Source organism: Drosophila sechellia, chromosome 2L (assembly GCF_004382195.2).
Source record: "Drosophila sechellia strain sech25 chromosome 2L, ASM438219v1, whole genome shotgun sequence".
Lineage (NCBI taxonomy): Eukaryota > Metazoa > Arthropoda > Insecta > Diptera > Drosophilidae > Drosophila > Drosophila sechellia.
In genome coordinates, this window is record NC_045949.1 from 24581295 (window position 1) to 24598997 (window position 17703).

General features: G+C 43.7%; 1 protein-coding gene across 16 annotated transcripts in view; it reads left to right on the forward strand.

Annotated features, from left to right (window-relative positions):
• LOC116800539 (lachesin) overlaps nucleotides 1–17703 on the forward strand; it is a 371289-nt gene that overhangs the window by 55240 nt on the left and 298346 nt on the right. For 15 of the 16 annotated variants that reach the window (XM_032716080.1, XM_032716056.1, XM_032716059.1 and 12 more), the window contains one exon: nucleotides 1077–1195. In XM_032716080.1, coding sequence (XP_032571971.1) covers nucleotides 1077–1195 — 119 coding nt within the window. Of the gene's footprint in view, nucleotides 1–1076; nucleotides 1196–7429; nucleotides 8377–17703 lie in introns of those variants that run through there. The other variant, XM_032716114.1, reaches the window with a different exon arrangement.

Genomic DNA, 17703 nt, shown 5'->3' on the forward strand with positions numbered 1-17703 from the left:
AAACCGGATTTAACCAATTAGCGTTCTACGTAAACCCCAGTAACGAATCAAATTTTATCACGACTTATAAATTTCGTTATTCTAGCTTATATTTTTGTACTTTATATACAAGCCAATTCTATTGTCACTGTATACATAAATTTATCAGAGGTAAATATTTTATAATTAAATAAGCAAATAATCAGCATAGAAGAAAGATCTTAAATCTCGCTCGTATCCGATTATTGCAACTAATTTTAATTCATCAACAACTGCACAATCAAACTATCACCTAATACCCCCCACTAGTTGCTTTATTCAGCGTGAGGACCAAGACTACACCACTGGGGTGAATTGTCCGATAACTTTAAAGCCTTATGAAGTCTGGGGACAGCCTTCGTCTTAGTAAGGGAAGAGTTAAGACTACCACGCAGCATCTGATCTGCGAGATAAATGTATGCGCCCAAAGCTTTCAAGATAAAAGTAAAGCTTTGACTAAAATGTAGGGATTAAGAGATAATGATTGTATTAGTCTGTTGATTCCTGGATATTAAACGCGTTGACCATCGCCACGCAAATCGAAACTTGAATACTCATTTAGCGTAGACTGCTCTTGTCAACAAAATTATTGACATTATAATCGTCACGAAAATAAATAACAATAATAGCATTTCATAAATTGTACAACTAGTTTGTTTCTGCATGATCAGTTCAAAATTCAGCAAAAACAAATGTTTTCTTTCTGTCCCAGAAAGTTTGCTTTTTTCAAACAGCGTTTCATTATGACTTTTCAGAATGGCCTTAGGCGGTGCCTAAGTAAAGCGATGGAATAGTGAATGTGAGAGAAGCCAAGTGCATGTTTGACACTAGTTGAGTTGGGGCATGATATGGTTAGGTCTGTTGTTACTTTCCTTCATATTCGTTGATCTTCCTACAGTCAAATACACCGATAATATATTTTGTATGTTTTATATTACCATGAACCGCAAGCTCATTGTGCTTTTATTAAGCGTTCAAAGAGAAACTTCTATGTTTTATATGAGTATGATATAAAGTCAATTTATTTATTTCGACATTTTTATTATTTACTATTTAAGGAAAAGGCGAGTCCGATGAAATTGGTCCACAGTTTCTGGCGAAGTTAAGTAACACAACGGTTCCCTTAGGACGTGACATATCATTCACTTGTGTTGTTGACAACTTGGGTCATTATCGGGTAAGTAAAAAAAATTTTCACAAAAAATAGATAAATTTTAGGAACCAACCATAAGATTTTATAATTTTCTGTTTAAAGCTTGTCGCATAGCTTAAATAGAATCCTCCCAAAAGTATGCATATAAATATGGTCATGTTAAGTATAAGATAAATATAATTTGTTTAGGTATTCAAACTTTTGGGACCCAACCCGTTATTACATTTGACTGCGCCTCTGAATCATTTGTCCAAACACAACCAGACTAAAGTTAAGTCAGAGGAAAGCAGAAAAGTGCGACACAACATCAATCTACTACCACATAAAATTTACTCGCAACTCTGCAGACAATATTTTTTAGTTAGAAAAAAAGTTCACAAATACAGATATCAAAAGGAGGATCTGCCTATCCCCCGTTACGCAACAAATCATGGTGTAGTAAAGGCAGTGCAAAACGTAGTCTGTAGAAAGAGAGTTTGGAGAGACAGAGTCCGTAGGAAGAGAGTTTGGAGAGACGGAGTCTCTGTAAAGAGAAAGAGTGAAGCGGCAGAAATTAGAGTGAGACAACAGGAGAACCGAGAGCCCGGCGTGCCGACTTAAGGAAAGTATCAGGCTGTACTTTAGACTGTGATAACGGCAAAGCAGTTGACCTTGGCTGTGGAGACTGGAGATATCCTGGAATAATGGTTAATATAGGCTTATATAAGCGGGCCTTGCGCTGAAAGCGGAATAATCAATGTTAGCGAGGCTACGAGTCAACAACGCAGGGCAACGAATCTGCAAGGAAGTTGTAGTCGTGAGAGTCAATAAGGAGCAAGATCGCTACGAGACGTTCTTTCGCCCGGCGATAGACTGGATGGTTCAGCCGTTGAGTCCACGGACGACAGCAATTCCCAACAAGTCTAGTACCCAGCAGCGCAGCCCACATCGTTCTGGACAACGCAAGCCGCAGGACAGCAGAAACGATGCCGTCGAGCTCACCCGTCCATGTCCGCCGCCCCAGCTTGAGGAAGGTGTGGGGGTGGAACGTTCGTCTTTCACTAGACGAATCGGTACAGAGACTGCGGCGTAAGACGGGCGATTGCACGGAGCGTCTGTAGGAACTGGACATGCGTCTGGCGGGACCGGTCGGGAGAGAGCAAGGGACAGGAGGTTGCGAAGAGCAAGCCGTTCGCCTTGAGAGCCCATCACCTGGAAACCCTAGTCTGAGAACGGTCCATATTCTACAAACTCTTGATTTAGTTCTATAACACCTGCAAAATTTTTTACGTAAAGAACTGTCTCACGTATAGGGATACTGGGAACATTTCCTCAGACGAAGAAGTCCTAGAACACAGAAAAGTGCCAGAAATAAATACAATTGAAATTTCGTCAAACAGTAGGGCAACAGAAATGCAGGCGGAACAAATTGCTAGTATGGAGGCTGCCATAGCCTGCGCACTTCAAAGGCAGGAAGAACTATTCGAAGCAAAACTGACCGCAATTATGGGGGAGTTAAGTTTACTTAAAAATAAAAAACCGAAAATCCAGACATTCCAAGAAATCGAATTGAATCCAAACATTGAGTGTAGTGAGCCCCTTGATATGGTCAAGTCTGTTCCAGAATTTGACGGCAAGCAGGAAAATTATGTTTCCTGGAGACAGGCCGCCACTGCAGCCTACAAAATATTTGCGCCTTACGAAGGTAGCAGCCGACATTATCAGGCCGTCGGAATCCTAAAAAATAAAGTAAGAGGCCCAGCGTCTGCTGTATTAGCCTCATTTAACACGGTATTTAATTTTCACGCCATAATAGCGCGCTTAGACTTCACGTATGCGGACAAAACTCCGGCACACGTAATAAAACAAGAATTAAGTTTGTCAAGGCAGGGAGAGTTACCCCTACTCAAATACTATGATGAGATAGAACGGAAGCTAACGCTTCTTACAAACAAAACAATAATGACACACGACGCAGCCGCAACGACCGTCCTTAATGAACAGCACAGGGACTTGCCATCAGCATTGGCGTTAGCTCAAGAAGCTGAGTCAAGTAACGACAGAAGTATTTTCGCGGCCACGTTCGCCCGACATAACGAAGAAAGAGCCTATAGGCCAAACAACCAGAAACAAGCAGGTTGGAAAAGTTCTCAGTCATACGGAGAACCCAACAAAAATTAGGGAAGATTAAAAAGAACCCCACAAGAACACAACAGTGCAGGTAATGGCCAAAGCCAACCGGCGCTAGAGCCAATGGAACTTGACCCTTTCTTCCGGTCCAAACAAACCACAACATGGCAAAGAGGGCGGTCGGCACGGTCTCAGCAAAAAATCAACTTCATGCCGGAGGAAAACACCGACGAAGAAGATTATGACTCCGTTGCCCAGGCAAGCGCCATAGAAATACAGGACGAGCTGGATGCAGAGGACTCCTGCAATTTTGTAGGGTAAAGTCCCTGCTCCCCTACATTACACGTACGGTGGCAGGAGGAGAAATAAAACTATTACTAGATACAGGCACCTCAAAAAATTATATTACTCCACTCCCGGGGCTGAAAGGCGTCGTGGCAACGGAAAAACCCTTTACTGTAAAGTCAATTCATGGCTTTACCAAAATCGATAAAAAATGTATAGTTTCGGTGTTTAACGTAAAGATACCCTTTTTTATTCTGAACAATCTTAAAGACTTTGACGGTATTATTGGTCTCGACTTAAAGAAGTAAATGCGAAACTTGATTTTACTGGAAATGTTTTAAATACTAGTAACGGAACTGAAAAGAGCCAGTTTGCTAGGGCGGAAAACGTTAACTTCATTAAAATCGATGATGGAGACGTTCCTCGTGCTATTAAAAACTCGTTCGATAAAATGATAGTTAAAAAACACAAAGCCTTCGCTGACCCAGACGAGGCATTTCCATTCAATATACATACTATCGCCACAATTAAAACAGATGGGGAGCCGGTATACTCAAAATCATACCCGCATCCCATGGGTGTGACCGAATTCGTCAATGCAGAGGTTAAACAACTTCTAGCGGACGGCGTAATAAGGCCATCCGAATCTCCCTACAACAACCCGACCTGGGTCGGATGGGCCCTACTAGTTATCGATTTTAGGAAACTAAACCAGAGAACAGTTGACGATAAATACCCTATCCCAAAAATTTCGACAATACTGTCAAATATGGGAAAGTCAAAATTTTTTACGACACTTGATCTTAAGTCAGGCTTTCACCAGATAGAGCTGGCAGAAAAAGACAGAGAAAAGACGGCATTTTCAATAAACAACGGCAAGTACGAATTTTGTAGATTACCATTTGGGCTTAAAAATGCCCCAAGCATTTTCCAAAGCGCCATTGACGACGTCCTAAGAGATGGAATTTCAAAAATATGCTACGTACACGTCGATGACGTCATAATTTTCTCCAAAACAAAGGAAGACCACGTTAAGGACGTGGATTGGGTTTTAAGAAAACTCTTGGAGGCAGGCATGAGAGTATCCCAGGAGAAATCAAAGTTCTTCAAAAAGAGCGTTGAATACTTGGGGTTCATAGTGTCGCAAGGGGGTCTACGAACCCCACCTGAAAAGGTCAAAGCCATAAAAGAATTCCCTTTACCTAAAACGCTTTTCGAACTCAGATCATTTCTGGGACTAGCAAGCTACTATAGGTGCTTTATAAAAGACTTTGCGACAATTGCAAGGCCTTTAACGAATATCCTAAAGGGAGAAAATGGAAAAGCAAGCAAATATCAGTCAAGGAAAATCGACATCGATATGACCAAAGAACAGAAAGAAACGTTCAACAGGTTGAGAGAAATCTTGGCATCGGAAGACGTTCTGATTTCATACCCAGACTTTAAGAGACCATTTGATTTGACAACGGATGCGTCAGGTTTTGGTCTAGGAGCGGTACTATCTCAAGACGGCCGCCCGATCACAATGATATCACGCGCCCTTAGAGATAGTGAAAAAAATTATGCAACCAACGAGCGAGAGCTCCTCGCCATAGTTTGGGCACTGAAAAACCTCCGAAACTACTTATACGGTGTAAAAGGGTTGCGGATCTTCACCGATCACCAACCACTTACCTTTGCCGTCTCGGATAAAAACCACAACGCGAAACTAAAACGCTGGAAGGGAATTATCGATGATCACGGCGCCAAATTGGTCTACAAACCAGGCAAAGAAAATCTTGTTGCAGACGCGCTGTCTCGCCAAAAGATAAACGTTCTAAATGACGAACAGTCAGATGTAGCAACAATACACAGCGAACAGTCGCTAACTTACATTATTGACACAACGGACAACCCGGTAAACTGTTTCAGAAATCAAATAATAATCTAAGAAGGAAACAGTTTTTCGGTAGACACATTCATCTTGTTTAAAAGCAAGGTGAGACACATAATAAGGATTTCTAAACGAGAAAATCTTCTTAATGCATTACAAGACGTGGTAAATGCTGAAGTAGTTAACGCAATACATTGCTCCCTACCGATCTTGGCATTTATCCAGCACCGATTAGTTGAATTGTTCCCAAGCACCACTTTCAAGCATGCGAAAAGCTTTGTGCAGGACATAACGAATACATCTGAGCAGAGGTAAATTGTTATAACAGAGCTCACCGAGCAGCACAAGAAGACGTAAAGCAAATCTTGAGGGACTACTTTTTCCAAACTACTTTTTTTTTTACTAAACAACTTTGAACTGCAAGATCGCTAAATACAAACGTCATCCACCCAAGCAAGCGGTAGCAGAAACACTGATTCCTTCCTATGTGGGGGAAATCCTCCACATCGACATCTTTACAACAGAATAAATTTTCGAAATTTGCCACAGTGCAAACCATCGCATCGAGGGCTATTGTGGACGTAAAATCTCCCCTATTACACATAATAAATTTCTTTCCAAAAATAAGAACCATTTACTGCGATAACGAAAGATCCTTAAATTCCGAGACCATTAAGACAATGTTGCTAAATCATTTTAATATCACCATTTCCAACGCCCCTCCTCTGCACAGCACCTCAAACGGTCAGGTAGAAAGGTTTCACAGTACCCTGGCAGAAATAGCCAGATGCTTAAAGCTGGAAACTGGCCTAAATGACACAACCGAATTGATTCTGTTGGCAACCAACAAGTACAACAATTCAATTCACTCAGTAACTAATGAAAAACCGATAGAAATTATCCACTCGAAGTCTGCGGGATTCGAAAGAAAAATCAGCAGAAAAATTAAACAAGCACAGGAAAACACCCTTGATCAAGTAAATAAAAATAGAACCTACAAGGACTATCAAGTTGGCGAAAATGTGTTCTTAAAAACCAACAAACGATTAGGGAACAATCTTTCCCCACTATGTTCAGAAGAAACCATAGAGGCAGACCTTGGAACCACGGTCCTAATAAAGGGGAGGGTGGTCCACAATGACAATCTACGATAAACATCTTCGCAAGAGTCCTTACCCCGTTTCCAATCTTTTTATATCTTTTTAGGTTACGGTATCCCATTCTAATTCTTATACTAATAGCTGTTAAGACAGACGCGACGGTACGACTTAACGACTATACGAACGCAGACTACATCCCAATAGAGGACAATGAAATCGTCATCTGGGAATCGTACGGATACTTGCAACACTCGACAAACATAACAACGTACGAGGACTACGCCGATCAGACAGAGACAATGACAAGGACATTTACAGACGACCACCGGACACCAGTAATTATGACGGACTTGACACACTTTCGCAAATTAGTAGCCAATCTAAGATTCCACCATAGGACTGCTAGGAGTTTAAATTTTATCGGAACGGCACTGAAGGTCATTGCCGGTACCCCCGACTTTAACGATTGGGAAGAAATAAAATTCAATCAAGAGCAGTTAATAAGAACAGAGGAAAGCCAAACAGAATTAAATATCAAATTCCAAAAACGATTGAATGAACTTGCAACAGCAAAGAATCAAATTTCTAAAACTGAAACAGATAAAGAAACACACTTACTGGAGATCATTTTAGCTAAAAATAGAACTGTTATTACAGATTTAGAAAATATTCTTATGGGCTTAACCCTAGCAAAACTGAACATTGTAAGTCCATCAATTTTAGACGAAACCGATATTGGCGAATTCAGAGACAAACAGCCTATTGACATTAGTCTAATAGAGCTACTAGAAGTATCTAGCATAAGCGTATTCCAAAACACAGAAATTTTACACTTTTTAATTAAATTCCCTAACCCTAAGATTAAAGAAAATTACAATCTTCCCGGTCCAGCACAACAACAAGATCTTGAACTTCGACGACGGAAATCTGGTGGCTGAATGCAGATCCCGGAACATCAACATCGGGAACTGCAAGACGACGGTCGGCGCCACTTTCTGCAAAGAACTGCAGAATGGAACTTGCGCTCAGCAGATAATCTCCGGGGCCTTTGCACACTGTTCTACACTTCCCGGCCAGCTGGATCCGGTGACCATTGTAGATTACGGCACTCTCATTGTGAATGATGCCAACGTGACCATAACCGACAACCAAGGGAAAGACCAGAAAGTGTCGGGTACCTACCTGGTAACATACACCGAAAAGGTAGCCCTCAATGGGACTTGGTACATTAATCAGCTAGGGAATTCAGATAAAAAACCTGCTGTGTCGGTCATCGCCGTTGTAAACGTCACGGCTCATCAGAATAGGTTAAGCCTTCCACTCCTCCACGAACTAAGTCTGAGGAACCTTCACCACATCGGGACTCTTAGAGAGAAACTCACCTTGGGGTCCCTCCTCAGCAATTCCCTCGCCATACTTGCTGGCTTCCTATTGTGCTCCACCATTTGGTTGAGCTACCACCACCTAAAGACCAGGGGCCACACAAAGCCAGGAGACAACAGTGATGTGGAGCAAGTGGGTCACCGGGACGGCGACCTCTTAAAAGGCGGAGAAGTTAACACAAGCAGTTCTCACGGAGTGAAACTGCTGAATTGCAGGCCATATCCGGTTGTCTGCACGCGCACTAAACAAACTGCTGATCGCGTACTCCAGGTGCATTTGCCCAGAGCCCGCACGGATTGGCCTGATGCAGAACTGCTGACCTGGCCTTCTGCCAGCAGTTCTGCTGCGGACCAGAGGCCTGGAGTTGAACCGGGACCGAATTCTTAAGTTAGTTTTAAATCATACTCCGAGGCTTACGCCTTGTAATTATAAATACCCAAATATTGTGACCCTAACGGGAGAGTGGTAAATAAATATAACTAAAATAAACCAACGACTTATAATTTATATACTATTTACATTCGCGACTCTTATAATTAGTTCTTACATTCTTATATTGCAATGGGGCTTGTACTACTATATTTATATACAATTACTACTACTACTACTACACAGTTGAGTTTTGTATGTATTATTAAACGTTTTTGTTAATTCCAACAAAGGAAGAACTAGAGGTTATCCTCGAAAATAACTATTGGACCATTTAATTCTAATTTCATTTCATTCGTCAATGATTTTAGCCATAATGCTTCCCTTACTCCTTAGGTCAGAGTTTATAGTTTTTGTTCGTGAATTTATAAACTAAAATCAAATCCAAAATAGTGGCACAAATTGTTAATAGTGACCCTTAAGTCGCTATCAGTGATATTGTAGTGGAACTTAACGTCTTTAACTTATAATAAAGACTGTGAATTTGTTTGCACGAAGTGGGGCTCCGCTGCCCAGCGGCCACGCGGTCGCTTGTCTTAGACACTCTGCTGCTTGAACTGTAAGCTTTTATCTGGTTAGAGTCGTCGCTAAGCAGTTTTTGAATATGGATAACGATCCACGGCAAAAATCTATCGATTATGAGTCGATGAAGCTAATTGCTGTCGCTGGCCCTAAAGAAATACGGAAGCAATTGACAAAGAGCTGGCAAAGTGAAGATCCAGCCATCGCTACTACCAGTATTTCTAATACCTACTGCAGCTCGACCTTCACACTGACCACCACCAGCTCGACTATCTCGTCTGCGTACATATTCACCTCCTCCTTGAGCGGCAACGTATGCTCTACTGCCGCCAGTACAACTCACAACAGTGCATCTGTCAGCTCAATTGCGAAGCCACAATCTACCACCGGCTGGCAGGATGTCTCCTTTAAATCTAGGAAAAGAGGAATTATAAAGAGAGCAGGTGCGGTCCTCTCCCCTAAAATGGTAAAAAAGGTGGCGTCTGATAAGCCGGCAAAAATCACTGCCAATCGCTTCCAAGCCCTTAGCGACGAGGAAGATATGGTCCTGGGCGAGGTATCTTCGAGTGACAACGACGAGCCATACTCCTCGAATACCGCCCTCAACCGTGCCGCAAGGAAAGCAGGACAAAAACAACAGCTGAAAGGTGCTCACCAAACTGTACCAGTCCCGAAATCAAGCCGTCACTCTAAGGTACCTAGAATGATGTTTCCCAATGTGGTGAACTTCACATCATTTCGCGGCGAGCTGGACGCTCTTGTGGGAGACTCCTATACAATCCAGGCCCTGAATTCGGGAGATTGCGCTGTTCAGTGCAATTCCCCAGAAAGCTACAGGCTGGTGGCCCGGCACTTTCTCGACAAAGGATCCCTTTTCCATCACCATCAGCTACCGACCCTACAAGATTGTCATGCGCAATATTCACCACGGAGTCCCATCGGAGGATATCATCGCAGCCCTCCAGAACGAAGGACATAACGTTGTACGGATTTATACTCCGCGCAACAAGGCTACCTCTCTTCCTCTTAATATGAGGTTCATTGACCTCAAAAAAGCTGAGAACAACAATCAAGTAAAGGGCATTCCGATTGTCTGCAGGCACAGGGTAACTTGGGAGAAACCCCGTAAGCAATCGGAACCGATTCAATGCCACAGGTGCCAAGGCTATGGTCATACCAAGGCATATTGTTCTCGGCACTATATATGCAGAGAATGCGGAGAAAATCACCCCCTGCAGAGTGCAAGTTGGAACTGGACGAGGCCAGATTCTGTTTTCACTGTGGCGGCCCCCATGCAGCCAACTTTAAAGGTTGCTAAAAATACCTGCTAGAGGCTTCTAACCGCAAACATCAACGGAAAGTCAATGAACCTAGTTCACCAGTCCACATGTCTGGAAAGCCTTCCTTTGCTAGTATAGTCAGAGGAAGTCAGCCCGTCGCCAAGCCTGCCGTTACTGTCCCCCCTGCAAGCGCCAACCTTGAGTCCAAGCTGGAACAGCTGTTTTCTAGGCTTGACAGGATGATGTCACTAGTTGAAACACTAATGCAACTGCTCCTGCAAAATCGCACCTTCCCTCCTGCTCCTCAAAATGGGTCCTCTTAAGATAGCAGCTTGGAATGCCAATGGGGCCTCCTCGAAGACCAATGAGATCCTCGCCTTCATCGAGCTTCACGAAATCGACATCCTCCTGCTGTCGGAAACCCATTTCGTTTCCCGGTCCACTTTCAGAGTTCCTGGCTTTACCCTCCCCACTGCCAACCACCCGAATGACAGCAAACGCGAAGGTGCGGCGATCCTTATTAGATCACTCATCTCCCATCAACTCTTCTCCACCCTGTCGGAAAATCACATCCAGGCAGCAGTTATCCAGCTGACGGCAAGCAGGGGTACTTTTAACATTGCCTCAGTATACTGCCCTCCTAACCTCAGGTGGACGGAGGCTGACGTTGAGCTGATCATCGCTCAATTTGGCACTAAGTTCCTAGCGGCAGGTGATTGGAACGCAAAGCACAGATGGTGGGGAAACTACAGGATGTGCACTAGAGGCAGGGTGCTGTTCTCCGCTCTGGCGGGCAAAGGTATCGACATCGTTGCAACTGGAGAAGCTACTTGCTATACCTTTCGAACAAGTGTCACTCCAAGTGCCATCGATTTCGGGATCTCTAAAGGATTCAGACAGCAAGAAATCAACGTGCAAACCCTGACAGAACTGTCGTCTGACCATCTCCCCCTGCTGTTTGTGCTGGATGAAGACGCCCAGCTATTCAAAGGTTTCACTAAAATGCTGTCACCTACTGCAAATACTGTGGCCTTCAAGGAGCACATCGAGGCCACAGTTGATCTCAACATCCCCATTGACACCTGCAATAGTCTGGAAGCATATGTAGATTACCTCGTAGCTACAATCGCGGAAGCAGCACGGAGGGCCACACCTCCCCCACATCAAGCTCGTCACACGACCGCAAGGAGGGCTCCCATCTTGAGCTTGGAGGCTAGGGAGCTGCTCTCCCACAAAAGGCGCCTCAGGAGACGGTATATCGCCACAGGAGATCCAAGCATCAAGCAGCTATACTCTAGTACCACAAACAGACTGTATCGTTTGCTAGCCAAGACCCGACGAGAAAATCTGGATACCCTGCTGGAGGGTACTGGCCCAGATAACAACAGCAACTTCTCGTTATGGAGGCTCACAAGAAATAGAGACAGCCGATGCTTCAATCTCCCGTCCTGAGTCAAAGTGGCCTCTGGCTCAAGACGGACGATGAAAAAGCGAGGGCGTTTGCTTTGCACCTGACCTCCACCTTCTTGCCCTTTAACCTAACAGACGACTCAAACCGCGTAGAAATCAATAACTTTCTGGACGCTCCGACTGTACCGGCTCGCCCCATTAGGCATACCACACCGAAGGAAGTCATGATGCAGCTGAAGACGCTACACATCAAGAAAACCCCTGGTTACGATAGCATCGACAACCGTGCAGCGAAGTCTCTGCCACGCAAAGGAGTCCTAGCCTTAGTAAAAATTTTTAATGCCATGCTAAGGCTAGGGCACTTTCCAAGGCAATGGAAGGGAGCACGTATCATCATGATACCTAAAGCCGGAAAGCCGCCAACGCAGATCGCCCAATCAGCCTGCTATCAACATTCTCTAAGATTTTTCAGAGAATACTCTTAGCCCGCCTGATGGAACTGCCGCAAGTAGTGAACCACATACCTCCACACCAATTTGGTTTCAGGAAGTCCCACGGCTGCCCTGAACAAATACATCGACTGGTAAACCAGGTGACGCATGGCTTCGAGCACAAACTCTACACGGTCGGCGTCTTTCTAAACGTGAAGCAAGAGTTTGACAAGGTGTGGCATGAGGGCCTTCTATACAAGATGAAAGCTCTCCTTCCTGCTCCCTACTATGCCATCCTGAGATCGTTCATCTCTAATCGGACGTTCGACGTTGCAGTGCGTGATGCTCGATCCAGCCTGGAAGAGATTCACGCAGGAGTTCCACAGGAAAGTGTTCTTGGGCCCTTCCTATACACCCTGTACACTGCTGACATGCCATCTCCCGCAAACAACGCCGAAGTCCCCACGGCTCAGCTGCTCCTGGCCACTTACGCCGATGACACTGCCATGCTGGTGTCTCATCCTTCACTGCAAACTGCCTCCAACGCAGTCCAGGAATGGCTGCACGCAATCGAAAAATGGACTGCCAAATGGAATGTGGCCATTAACTCCTCAAAGTCAGCCTGTGTAACTTTTTCCCTGCGACCCGGAACCTGCACAGATCTGACCTTTGATGGAAGCCCTATCACCAATGCTAGATCGCACTGCTACCTAGGAGTTCATCTAGATCGGAGACTGACCTGGAGGGCCCACATCACGTCGGTCAAATCTAAGTCACTGGCGAAGCTAAAAAAGCTCGACTGGCTCTTCCACTCCAGCAAACTTCAAATGAGCTCTAAGGCTCTTTTAATCAAAGCCATTCTCGCTCCAACGTGGAGTTATGCCATCCAGGTGTGGGGAACTGCCGCCAAATCCCAGCTTAATAGGCTCCGTGTGGTCCAGTCGAGAGCTGCACGTCACGCATCTGGGCTCCCCTGGTACGTGACGAACATGGTCATCGAAAGAGATCTGAAAGTTACCCTTCTTGGGGATCAGATTAATTTCCACAGAAGCCGTTATGCCGACAGGCTTATGGCCCACCCGAACCGACTAGTAACTATCCTAGCTGATCCCATCTCCCTCCGAAGACTGAAGAGGGTACACCCCAGCGATCTCCTTACCCGGAGGATAATATAATATATTACATTTTAAGTAATTGATAACTAGACTAGATTTTTCTTTCTTTTGTACTTTATAATTAAGATACCACTTGGTCTCATTTATCTTTATCACACATTAGGTTATGTTCAGAGGAATTACTGAATGATTCCTTTTGAAACCTTAATAAATAGAATTAGTTCCCTTTTAAATACTCCTTCGAATAAGGCCATATATACAGCTTCGGTAGATGGAGCAGCAACAGATATTTGTTTCATAGTACTCCAGCAAATTGAACAATTTTCAAACATTTTAAATATATACCCTGTAGTATTTCTTCTGTCAGTCTCATTTCCGGCCCCATCAGAATCAACATACCCCATAAGAATTTTATTTACTTTCAAATTCCTTTTAAATGATAACATTAAATTGACAGTTCCCTTTAGATATCTTAAAATTCTTTTATGACATTGCCATAATTCTCTATTATTGTAGTTAGTATATCGACTTAAGATACTTATCGATGTACTTAAATCCGGTCGTGTACATAACATAACGTACATTAAACCACCAATCAAATTCCTACATGGTGCTTCATATGACTCTTCTACTTGCAAAGCCTCATAATTTATTTTGCTTGGAAGAGGAGTCCCGACTGGATTACAATCTTCCATATTGCATTTTTTTAAAACAATTTTAATATATGCAGATTGACTGAGACAAATTTGATCATTTTTTCTTTCAATTTTTATGGCAATAAAATATCGTATTACATTTAGATCGGTCATTTGAATCATATTTAAAATATATGTTTTAAATTTAGACATTCTGTCGGAATCACTAGTAGAAATTATTATATTATTTACAAAATAAGAATTTAGTTCGTCTTTAATGGCATCCTCCCACAAGGTTCTGTCTTCACGAGTCTCTTCATATTTATTGGGTATATCATTTAAACACATTTGGGTATTCATCAGACACTTTTCTAAAAATCTATATCATATAGGTTTTTGGTTTATCTTTAATTCTCTCACTGCGTCTAATTTATTATTGTTTTTATTTTCTTTTATTTTATCACCAGTTTCAGCCACTGGATCGGTTACTCGAGACAAGTGAAATTTTCATTTGGATTTTCATCAGACTTCGAATCCGTAGATTCACAATTTTCCTGCAATGGAAAATTCGACTCTTCATTCTCTTCAATTAGAGAATCACTGTATTGGTCAAAAACATCATGTTTTTCCACAGAGTCATTTTCACTGGAAGTCAACGATTTCATGTTTATTTCATCCACCACTACATCTCTAGCTGCCATAAATTTTCTCGAGTTCTCATTCCACAACTTATAGCCATTTGGCTCATATCCGACAAGTATAGTTTTGATCGATTTCTCGTCAAATTTTCGCTTTCGCACTTTATTTAGTGCATATACTGTCGAGCCAAATATCTTTAGGTATTTCAATACTGTTTTATTTTTATGACACATCTCAAATGGTGTTTTTCAAATATTTTTTAGAGCTCTACATGCGGATCTGTTAATTAAATATGTTGCTGTCAAAACTGCTTCACCCCAAAAACTTTTATTTAGTTTAGTACAGTTAATCATAGAGCTTTTTCAGTGATTGTTTTAATCATCCGCTCTGCAACACCATTTAGTTGTGGGGTAATACCTTTGTGGGGTGATACCTTTTTCGACACAAAATTCACGCATTTCATTAGAGAGTATTCTCTTCCATTATCGATATATGGATTAACCATTTTTAAATTGATATGAGCCTCACACTTTGCTACAAAATCTTTAAATACAAAGAACACGTCCGATTTATAAGTTATTAAATACGTCACACAATAATGTGTATGTCGCATTACGAATGTATTTTGACCACTGTACGTGTCTGTCACATTATTAACATGGTTTGACCACTGCGCTTGCAAGACGCAGCTGCGCAATGAGTTTTGGTATATTGTGAGGTCATTCTTAGAATTTGACTACAACGTAGAATATGACTGGCGCCAAAGTACCGTTATGAGTGAGGCGACGGCGTTGTCGCGCTGTCGCCAAGAGTAGTCCAGCTAGGGTGTGTAAAGGATAGATCGATGCGTAGAAAATGCGAGCAGTTGCATACAAACGATCGCGCACGCCGGTTGGAATTCGCTTCACTCGAAAAGTTTATTTGCCAACATGGGAGATCAGGCGCAAGAAAATGCCAACGCTCCGATATGTATATTGATCAATAAATACTACATAGTAGTTTTAATTATCAATAGTTGAGGGTGTAATCGGACCGCATACATCCGAATGAATTACAAATAGTGGGTGTTCAATATTTTTTTTTTATTTTTGTGTCTTTCAAATTTTAGTCTTGATTGCTTTCCGTTAATACACGCCTCACATAATTTACTACTATTTACTTGTACACTTTAAAGGTTGCTAAAAATACCTGCTAGAGGCTTCTAACCGCAAACATCAACGGAAAGTCAATGAACCTAGTTCACCAGTCCACATGTCTGGAAAGCCTTCCTTTGCTAGTATAGTCAGAGGAAGTCAGCCCGTCGCCAAGCCTGCCGTTACTGTCCCCCCTGCAAGCGCCAACCTTGAGTCCAAGCTGGAACAGCTGTTTTCTAGGCTTGACAGGATGATGTCACTAGTTGAAACACTAATGCAACTGCTCCTGCAAAATCGCACCTTCCCTCCTGCTCCTCAAAATGGGTCCTCTTAAGATAGCAGCTTGGAATGCCAATGGGGCCTCCTCGAAGACCAATGAGATCCTCGCCTTCATCGAGCTTCACGAAATCGACATCCTCCTGCTGTCGGAAACCCATTTCGTTTCCCGGTCCACTTTCAGAGTTCCTGGCTTTACCCTCCCCACTGTCAACCACCCGAATGACAGCAAACGCGAAGGTGCGGCGATCCTTATTAGATCACTCATCTCCCATCAACTCTTCTCCACCCTGTCGGAAAATCACATCCAGGCAGCAGTTATCCAGCTGACGGCAAGCAGGGGTACTTTTAACATTGCCTCAGTATACTGCCCTCCTAACCTCAGGTGGACGGAGGCTGACGTTGAGCTGATCATCGCTCAATTTGGCACTAAGTTCCTAGCGGCAGGTGATTGGAACGCAAAGCACAGATGGTGGGGAAACTACAGGATGTGCACTAGAGGCAGGGTGCTGTTCTCCGCTCTGGCGGGCAAAGGTATCGACATCGTTGCAACTGGAGAAGCTACTTGCTATACCTTTCGAACAAGTGTCACTCCAAGTGCCATCGATTTCGGGATCTCTAAAGGATTCAGACAGCAAGAAATCAACGTGCAAACCCTGACAGAACTGTCGTCTGACCATCTCCCCCTGCTGTTTGTGCTGGATGAAGACGCCCAGCTATTCAAAGGTTTCACTAAAATGCTGTCACCTACTGCAAATACTGTGGCCTTCAAGGAGCACATCGAGGCCACAGTTGATCTCAACATCCCCATTGACACCTGCAATAGTCTGGAAGCATATGTAGATTACCTCGTAGCTACAATCGCGGAAGCAGCACGGAGGGCCACACCTCCCCCACATCAAGCTCGTCACACGACCGCAAGGAGGGCTCCCATCTTGAGCTTGGAGGCTAGGGAGCTGCTCTCCCACAAAAGGCGCCTCAGGAGACGGTATATCGCCACAGGAGATCCAAGCATCAAGCAGCTATACTCTAGTACCACAAACAGACTGTATCGTTTGCTAGCCAAGACCCGACGAGAAAATCTGGATACCCTGCTGGAGGGTACTGGCCCAGATAACAACAGCAACTTCTCGTTATGGAGGCTCACAAGAAATAGAGACAGCCGATGCTTCAATCTCCCGTCCTGAGTCAAAGTGGCCTCTGGCTCAAGACGGACGATGAAAAAGCGAGGGCGTTTGCTTTGCACCTGACCTCCACCTTCTTGCCCTTTAACCTAACAGACGACTCAAACCGCGTAGAAATCAATAACTTTCTGGACGCTCCGACTGTACCGGCTCGCCCCATTAGGCATACCACACCGAAGGAAGTCATGATGCAGCTGAAGACGCTACACATCAAGAAAACCCCTGGTTACGATAGCATCGACAACCGTGCAGCGAAGTCTCTGCCACGCAAAGGAGTCCTAGCCTTAGTAAAAATTTTTAATGCCATGCTAAGGCTAGGGCACTTTCCAAGGCAATGGAAGGGAGCACGTATCATCATGATACCTAAAGCCGGAAAGCCGCCAACGCAGATCGCCCAATCAGCCTGCTATCAACATTCTCTAAGATTTTTCAGAGAATACTCTTAGCCCGCCTGATGGAACTGCCGCAAGTAGTGAACCACATACCTCCACACCAATTTGGTTTCAGGAAGTCCCACGGCTGCCCTGAACAAATACATCGACTGGTAAACCAGGTGACGCATGGCTTCGAGCACAAACTCTACACGGTCGGCATCTTTCTAAACGTGAAGCAAGCGTTTGACAAGGTGTGGCATGAGGGCCTTCTATACAAGATGAAAGCTCTCCTTCCTGCTCCCTACTATGCCATCCTGAGATCGTTCATCTCTAATCGGACGTTCGACGTTGCAG